At 41.9% G+C, this 9,660-nt stretch overlaps 1 protein-coding gene across 1 annotated transcript; it reads right to left on the reverse strand.

The window, feature by feature from the left end:
- Window positions 1–6: 6 nt before the first annotated feature.
- Window positions 7–8,647, reverse strand: CLYBL (citrate lyase beta like). The gene is made up of 4 exons (XM_019610143.2): window positions 8,437–8,647; window positions 5,061–5,162; window positions 3,250–3,343; window positions 7–1,875 (listed from the first exon to the last, which is right to left on the reverse strand). Exons 1-4 carry the CDS (start codon window positions 8,473–8,475, stop codon window positions 1,628–1,630), a joined length of 483 nt encoding a protein of 160 aa, XP_019465688.1. The 5' UTR covers window positions 8,476–8,647; the 3' UTR covers window positions 7–1,627.
- Window positions 8,648–9,660: the final 1,013 nt, after the last annotated feature.

The following is a 9,660-nucleotide window of genomic DNA, read 5'->3' on the forward strand; positions in this document are numbered from 1 at the left end:
GGAAAAAAATCTGTTTTGTTTTGAACAATTTTTTTTTTCTTTAAGAATTTTGGCCACAAAATCAGAATACTGACCCATCTCTGTTTATGATGGGAGTGTTTGTCAAGCTGCTTGCTGCACTTCTGAGATATAGTGATCAGAACTGCAGAGAGGCAGAAGGCAAAGAGCTGTGAGTTTCTGTTAGTGAAGCTGATACCTTACACACAGCTTTATTCTTTATGGGTGCGTTAGATACAATCTTGATGCTGTAAATTGTCACACATGACCTTTTTATTTGTCTCCTATCTGGACCCTATTCTCATGCAAGAAAACTTCCTACAGAAAGTCAGAGGAGTCCAAAACCCCATCAGTGCTGTTTATGCTTTGCGATTTAAAATTTTCCAAACTGGCAGCCTGAGCAAAGTATTTAAAAGCACATTAAGCATTCAGAAAGATCGCTCTCAAAGGTGCTGGGCATCTGCAGCTCCATCTTCCGTCAACAGGAGGTTCAGATACTTAAATTTTTCAAAAATCAAGCCCTTCCCTAAACTAGAAAAGATTGGTCTCGATTACGTAGCCATCAGCAGGTGCTACCATTCAGGAGCTCCATTATTTTCCCACTTCAATAGCAGACGAATTGAGAGTGGAAGTCCACACGGACACAGATAATGTTGTGTAGCTGTGAGGAGCTCCCTGCTCTGCCTCTGAAACGAGATCTGCTTTTGCAACTGCTGAAGCTCAGCAGACGGGGAAGCAGAGTTTGGGCTGAAGGGAATCGATGTCTTTTTTTTTTACTATCGTGTCCAGATCACTTGAAAGAACACTTTTAAAAGAACACTAGCTGTATTTGGCTACTTTGCTTAGTGCTTTAAGATGTCGTATGCCATTAACTGTAAAAATACAGTGTGCTAAAGCACTTCCTTTGCTAACAAAACCCGAGCAGCTAAACGATTGCTGTGCATACACCCTGAACGACAGTCACAGACGAATAATGTAAAACGTCAGTGCTGAATCCTAGAATTCTATAACGCCTGTGTCAAATGGCTGATTTCTATTGCAAAAACACAATCTTTGGTGGCTGCACTGTCCCACCAGGGTGTCCAAGTGATCTGGTACACCAATCACAGGGTAACAGGCTGCATTACAGGGCTCTGTTGCAAGGAGCCTGCTGGTCTTGCTGTCTGCCAATACCCGTAGGTGTCACCAGCACTTACTGGGAGGGGAGCCAGGAGATGAAAAACAAATCAAAGAAAATAATAAAAAAAAGAACTTTCCTGTAGCAATTAGCGTGCAAGGTTTGCTTATCAACTCCCTCACCTAGCAAGTGCTTTTTAAGCAACTGCTGCTTGAAAAATACGCAGAAGGGATCTGAATATCTTTAAAAAGTGACTGTGGACTGAGCACTGCAAAGTACAGTATTGCTTGTCCCATACTCTGTGACAGGAGAAATCACATCCTGCACACCCTCTACCCCAACCTCTCTTCAAAATACAGTAATATGCTTCAAGGGGTGCAGTTTTAAAAAGCAGCCTGAGACTTTTCAGGCAAAATTTCCAGGCACAAGTGTAAAGGTGTTAATTAATGCATATGAGCGTGGCGTCACTTAGCTTTTAAAAAACTCAGCTGTAATAAAAAAGCGAGTTATTTGTCAAAGTAACAATAAATGTAGCAATATCTTGAAATTGAAGAATATAGGCATTACTTTCAGACATTGGCAGAAACCCATACCAGTGAAGCCCATCGAGGCACCTTCCCTTGATTGCCTACGAAGCCCATCTTCATCTCGGAAATCAATGTAAACCAGGTCTATTGCTTGGAGGCCAAATGCCTTTGCTGTGACTATTATTTTCTGCCTGGCATATAAAATGTCATGAGTTTCCTTATTGCTTGTTGCACCTATGAAAAGAAAGAAAACAAAGAAAAGATGACAGTGCCTTAAATCTTTCTCTCTTGAATATTTTGTAAGAAAAAAAAAGAAAAAAAAAACAGAAAGAAAAGAAAATCTGAGATTTCGTTTAACTGATTTGGGAAACAAAAGAGGATCGCAAGGCTGTACTGTAAAACCAATACTCCTGGGGAAAAAATAAGCTGCTTTAGCAAAAGGAATAAACCTCTCTTTATAGAGTCGCTTATAAAAATCAGATTTTGACTCAGTTCAAATTTGAAGTTGTAAGCATTGAAGTCGATGAAGTTTTGGCTGGTAAGGACAACAGAGTTGGGACTAACTGCAGTAATTACCTTATTGTATTACTATATGTGCAGCAAGAAGCACTAAAGCAAGGGAAGCTTTATGCAGTGTGACACACCAGCTACAACTAAATGGTTAAAAAATTCACACTGAGAGCAGAATTGCACTTTCCTTGGTTGTGATTCTTGTCACAACGGATGTCCTAAGCTGAATATTTAAGCTTTAGTATTTGGATGAAAAATGATGGTAGATGAGCGAGAGGAACCAAAAGTATTCACAAGACTTGATGTGTTCACGGTGCACCAGCTAAGCAGCATTCTCATGTGAAGGCTGGTGCAAAAAAATAGTAATACATTCCTTTCCTGAGGGTCACTGTTTAGATGCAGATTTCCAATTTGTTAGGAATAATTTAATGAATCAAGGCTAATTTTTATATTAAAATTTATTTTTAATTTAAATGTCTACAGCTGTGAACTAATATCTTTAAACCAAATCAGACTAATGAGGAGATAAGTGGCTTCTCATAAAAAAAATTCAGAGCTACTTTTCATTTTCAAGGAAGATTAATAGTGTTTTTACAGGAAAATATGCTAGGGATTACTGTATTGACACGGGGCATATTTAAAGCAAATTTATTATAGCAAAATATGACACGAGAGTATTTGCAGATGATGTCAAAATCCCGAGTGATAACTAACTCTAGATCAGAGATAAAGTAGACAGCAGAATTTTAAGATTTTTAACATAGTTCTTAAAAGCATCTGCATGTTTCTTATGGATATGGTATTTTTAAATAATTTCAGTGACTCGACAGTTTGCCTTGATTTTTTATTTTGTTAATTTTTGCTACTGCATGGCAGAAAGCAAGAGGAAGTGTCAGTGCCCTGTAATACACAGGAACCACATTTTAATTTCTCAGTGATACATTCCACATTGAAAAAAAATATACGGAGAAAAGGGAATATGTAAAATGCAGAATCAAGAGTTTTTATTACATTAATTATCGCTGTCGGTAATGCAATGGAGATAAACTGGGTTTCTCCAATGCCATTAACCATTATAGAAAAGAGACAGGTAACAACCTATGCTGGCACGGAAATCTTCTCCTCCGAAGACGACTGCATCCAAATGAAAGCCAACCTGGGATCCTCTTCTCAATGCTTCCTCACAGACAGCCTACAAATGGGAGTACAATGTTAATTTGTAGAGAAATGCAGGAAGCAGGGAGACTAAGAGGATATTACATCAACTCAGTATTACCAAAACCAGGTGATCCTTTGGCTAAAATTGCTCCTATTAAGTAAAACCATTGTAGGTACTCAAGTGTGCACAATGCTTTAAAATGACTCAGCAAAATAGAAAAGATTATCTTGCCCTGAGCACCTATATGCCTCCAGTGTGGAGATGAAGGACATCACAACAGCTTTGCTGCCTCTTGGCTGGAGCTTACCATAACACCCTTGTGATTGCTGCCTCGGATACTCAGGCAGCAGTAAGGAATGAAACACCCCTCAAAGGCTGCTTAAAAGCAAACAAAAAATATTATGTTTGATCAGTTTGACATGTAGCAGCACTGCCCGAGAAAAAGAAAGAAAGATTGGGATCCTGGTTATAAAATTAACAATTTCAATGGTTTAAAATGGTTCTGGATTCTTTATCGGATAAATTGTCAATTTAAAGGCTTCTTCTGCATCTAACTAAAAAGTAGCTAAGGAAGTTAAAAATGCAACAAGTATCACAGGAAAGTATTAAAGTGAAAGCAAGCAGAATTTTGCTACCGTACCTATATATAAGGAAGTGCATTTCCAGACTGTTACTGTTTTATACTGACCTTTGTAATATTAATTTGTTAAGGATTAGGTATGCGGAGAGGGAGAGAAGTAATTACAAACTCTGCTAGTGGGTGTTCTTACATGGCCGCTGGTGGGACACAAAATTATTATTAAGCCGAATGCTTTAAAAGGCAACTCTGCTGCCAACATCAAGGGCCGCAGCATCAACCCCCCCCCTATAAAATACTGCAGGCAAATAAAAACCTCAGCCAGTTGCAAATGCAAGTTAGTTCTGTGTCCGCGCCCTGAAACGGGAGCACTCTGCCTGGTGATGTTATGACGTGCAGGGAGGTACGTGGCTGTGCCGGGCGGAGGCTGCCGGCAGCTCCCGAGCTGCTCCTGCCCCGTGTGCCCTCAGCTGGCCCCAAGCCTTCCCCATCCACTTTGGGGGAGCCCCACGAGTGCCTCCTCCTCGTGCTGCCTCTCCTCGCTGAAAATCTGTGCTGGATGTGAGAGGTGGTGGAGAGGGACCTATATTACAAAGCACTTTAAATGTAAGGTTTGGTTGAAATCATCCTTCAGATAGTTGATATTTTTAAAGTTAATTGTACTTTTAATCGTAGCATTAAACTCCCTGTAGTACGCATGAAAAAAAAAAAAAAACTGCAACGTGAAATCTGGCTGAAACTGTGTCAGTAGAAAATTATACCGCTTTAGCAGCAATGAAATGAGGATTGTTCTTTTTTCTAATTAAATGCTATATCAAAGTCAAGCTCGACAGCTACTAAATAGTCGTTTATCGCAGCAGCGTGTGTGCTCCAGATCCTCAGAGAAGCAAGTTTCCTGTTAGAAACGCGGGTAGGAATGCAGATGGGTTTCCTCAGTTGGCAAGGAGTATCTAGAGCTGTTCCTCCACCAAAATATTTTGGATTTATGAAGGCCTTTGCCGTATAAACAGGAGAGTTAGGCATCCAAATGTCTTAGCGGACTGAAAAACATGTTTACCATTTTTTAGCCTCTCTTCCTTGAGGAAATCATGCCGGGACAACGGAGCTCTCTGCTTATCCGGGTGGCTGAGAGGGCAAAACACCAACGCTTGGACCGCACCCAAACCTACTTACCTTAAAATTGAGCAACCCCACCGCGGTCTCCACAAATGGGATAAAATGCATTGGTTCTGCAAGTGTTCGGCCTTTCGAGTGATGTGCGAATTTGTCTGCAAACTAAAACCAGACAACATGAGGCTTCGGCGAAAAAAGCACACGCGGGCACGTGCAGCACTTTAAATGTTTCACCTGGCTGCAGCGCCGGCGCACAAAAAGCCCCAAAACTCAGAAGACGTAATTAAAAACCGCAGAGAGCGTTGGGGAAGGTCTGTACCGAGGCATGGGCTTTGCACCTCGTATCCTAGGGCCTGCTGGTGGGGCACAGCCTGCCCCAGTCATGGGGCACACACAGTGCTGCCCTGCCTGCATTGGGTCGGGCACTGCACCGCCGCTGAGGCATCTGCATGTCTCGTTACGGCACCGCTGCCCTTTGTTCGCGGGGCTTTTCTTCATAATTTTTAGCTTACCTAGGAAGGCTTCAAAAAGGAAGTTTAATTCTTTGAAGACCAAAGCTTTCCAATTTTTTCCATGAGACCAGTTCACAGCTAGCTCTGAGCTGCCAGTGGGGTAGCCCAAATTCCAAAATCTATCATCTGGAAACATACAAAAGCTCTCGCACAGATTTTTCCCTTTTCAAAAGGGGGAAAAAAAGGGGGGAAAAGAAACCCTCGGTCCTATATTGTAAATCTATTATGTCGGTCTAGATCTGGCAGTTTGTGCGGAGATAAACATACTGCAGGTATGGCAAAAATATCGTAATAAATAAAGACAAAAATAACATATGCATATATTTTAAATTTAAGGAATATTCGACTATTAATGGATATCAAAGGAAAGGGAATTTTAATCATCTCTCCATTCAGTCTCAGTTGGGTAAATCATATCTAAGAGATTTGCATAAATATAAACCATCAAAGACTTTTCATCTTCAAAGGGGGTTTCAAGACCCTATAAGCTTTGTACTGTAATCATCGCAGGTCACAACCCTGCAGGAATAAGGCTGCTATGGCAACATAAAAAACTAATGCTTAAGGCTTAGCATAATATTCTGACTAATAGAAAGGAAACTCATTTTAAAAGCTGGCAGCCTATTTACCAGAAGCTGGATTAGAGGTGTTATTTCCCCTTTTAGCTTCCCCCCACTGCCCCTCCCCAAAAGAAGGAAAATCTAATCACCGAGATCTTTAAAAAGCTTTCGAGCAATTTGCAGTAACTTTACAATTAGGCCAAAATAAATCACAGCTTTCTCTGACAAAGAATTCTGCCCTTCCCGTCCCTGCTTTGCATCACCAGCGGGGCCCTCTCCGCAACTTTTCCTTGGAGAAGGGACTTCCACCCAAAAATGTGCCAGCAAGAAAACACGAGTGCAATTCACACGTGCAAGCATACGACTGGGCAGGTACTGTGGCAGCACAACGTGTAAACTCTGTGCAGGCAAGCACAGAAAATGAGGTAATCAAACCGCATCAGCGTATGCTCTTAAGGCTCCCAGCCAGATTAAAAAAAAAAAAAAAGAAGGAAAAAGTGCTACTGCGTTTATATTTCAGGTGCGAATTAAAGCTGTGGAACTCTTATTTTAAAATATTTTAAAAGTCACTCTCCGGGATTTTTGACAGCTTGTGGTTTGTTGGCAGGTAAGTGAAAAATAAAGAAGGTTTAATTAAACGGCGTCTCCCTTCTTCTCCCTTTAAAAAATTTGCAATAAGCACCGCTACAAAAGGTAACTAGTGGAGAAGTTTCAATTAATTTTTTTCAAAAGGAGACGATTAAATGTTTCCGGCCTGGTAAAGTGTTCATTTCAGGGAGAAGGGGGGAAAGGAGAAGGCGGAGGGAAGAAAACAAAGCTCGGGGAGGGGATGAAGTAGCAGGCCCCCGCAATTCTTTCAGTTCCCGTGCACACCCAATAGTGTGTTGGAAAGAATGCACACTGTTCGGGATTTGTGGGAGAATTGTCCCGCCACAAAGGAGGGAGAGTTACGCTTGTTATAGTCCAATAAGCCATGCCAGTCAAACAAGTACCCACACTAGGGACAAAAGGAGAGCAAGAGATTCTCACACAAAAGAAAACAAGTAAGCCCATCTTTTAGTTGTGCATCAGCCTCCAGGTTTTATGCTCCGCATAAATAAAAATGAGGGGGGAAAAATAAACAGCTTCTCTTAGGCTGGGAGCCTGGAAAAGAAGCGGGCAGGAGTGAAGCTGCAGGATTTCTGAAACGCGCCGGTGTCATTCAGTGGAACACACTCTTTGTGCTCCTGGGCTCGGCCGTGTGCGAGCTAGTGGCCACGGCAGCAGGCCTGAGGAGAGGTGGAAGGGATGGGGTGAGGGGGGACCTGGGCCTCACCCCTGCCCAGAGCCCGCCTCGTGGCTAAGAAGGCCCGCCATTTTGGCAGCATGAATGTTCGTGTGTGATGAGCTATGCCCAGAGCTCACAGGGCTGCTCGAGGCACACACCCTCTGTTGCGGCAACCAAATGCTGTGGCCCATTGGCTGCTGTGGGGCTGGGCGCGGGATGGATGCGCTTGCTCAGGTTGCCCTTGCATGTCGTCGGCAGCATGTGATGGAGGCTCAGTGTCAGGACTACAGTTGGCACAAGGGCACCTCCCAGCTTCCCAGCGCAGCCGGCCTGCTGGCTCTGCCACAACGCCAGCCCGATGCACGGAACGGCTGCGCCTGCACTGGCACCGTGCAGCAGTCACGGCTTACCCAAACAAATGTCCCCCTTCTTGACAATTAAAACAATTATAGCGTAATTAGGCCTATTTCAAAGTTTTCTTAAGTAATCTGACATGCCAGCCATTTACATTTCAGGTTTTTATTGGCTGAAAAGTCAGTCATGAAACACAAACACACCTGTCAGCAATTAAAAAGGAAGAAATAGAGAACTGCTCAGGAAATAATATCTGTGCTAATTAAAAACAGTAGTTAAAAGCTTCCTGTTTGTTCCTCCATTTGCCCCCAGGAGTGACCTTCCCTCTCCCCCCCCGCGTACTTTTCACATGTTGCTAACATGCTTTCCCCTGCTCCCTCTTATGGGGCATGCAACTATGGCACATGGCCACAGACGAGAATTTCAATGGCAGAATATTTAAATAAGAGTCAGATACCAATGCAGCTACTTTTCAAAATATGCTCTGACTCTTCACTGACTATAGGAGAAATAAATTTAGTATTCTTTACAAAGGCAATGCACTTCACATATGCGTTTCATGTAGCACGTTGTACATTTAAACAGAAGCACTTCCCAATTACCTTATTCAAGCAACAATTGTGCTTGAACAGGACATGGCACTCATGTCACATCAGAGTCCTTTACCTCTACACCTGGCTTAACTTGACCCAGGAGCTTCAGTCAAAAGCTACCACATTGTTTGTACACAGTTAGCTACTCACCCATTTAACTTCTTCCACACTTTCAACCTTTGGCAGCATCAGACTTGAAGGAAGAGTTTTGGACTGCAAAAGCACCTCTAGATCTTCCTCCGCAAGGCCACTGGACACGGAGTTTATCCTAACACACTTCTCAGTGTGGCCAATGTCAAACTCTTCAAGCGTTTTCACAACTGTCAGCCTTGCTTCTCTCTACAATATATACATATACGTATACATACATTCAAAGCCACAGAGAAAGAGAAAAAGAAAGCTTATTTTCTACTGACATTTTTAAAAGCTGAACAGAAAACTCACAGAAACGACATGGGGAAAAAGCTAGACAGCCAGTGTATTTTTGTCCCCAACAAGTCTGTCACTCCTGACTCCTTGTTAAAGCAGTCATCATCAGCACCTTGCAATTCTGCAATTTTCAGTTCTTTGTAACCAGCAAATAAAAGCTCAGTTCATGCCTAAATATTTTTCAACAATCACTTATGGAAAACATCCATCTCTATTATAATTACTAAATACATCTAACAAATGTGAATCTGTCTACTAACTATAATATATTACACTAAGTCTACGCTCACAACAGTGGAGCGTTAATACCTTTGCTTAAAACAATTCATTTTTGTAATCCATCTCCATATTTCCTGTGCTCAAATATCAGGGGTATCAGTAAGTACAGATGTACATCCCTTTCTTTGGTTCTGCTTTGTGAATCTTCCTTTTCTCCATATACAAAAGATGTATTAAGGCTCATAGCAGAGTTCAGAACTTGCCTTTGAAAACAATGTCACAATAATTTATAGATTCTCATGAACCATGTGAAAAGATACTCTCCTGCTGGCACTAAATAAAACGTCCAAATACATTTGCTTCTTGTGGCCACTCGCTATTTTTTGTGAATGCAAATTTATAAACTTGCTGAATATTTGATATACATGAAGAATACTTGGGTGCTTTTCTGAAATGCAGTGCTTTTATTGGCCTCAAGAAGAGGAGGGCAGTGGCAGAAGAGCACTGGTGGTCTCCCTCACTTTCTCCCCATTTCAGCTTGGGCAACAAATTCCTCCCACTTGCCAACAGCCCCTAACAAATCCTCTTTGTCAAAATGAAGGTTTATCAAAGTAATTTCATTTGTGAAGAGCTTTTATGGTCCTAATAAAACTTTAAAGCTGCTGACTTGCAAATGTAAAGAAACAACTTCAACACTATGCAGTTGCTGGAGAGATACTTTGCAAG

Source organism: Meleagris gallopavo, chromosome 1, assembly GCF_000146605.3.
Source record: "Meleagris gallopavo isolate NT-WF06-2002-E0010 breed Aviagen turkey brand Nicholas breeding stock chromosome 1, Turkey_5.1, whole genome shotgun sequence".
NCBI lineage: Eukaryota > Metazoa > Chordata > Aves > Galliformes > Phasianidae > Meleagris > Meleagris gallopavo.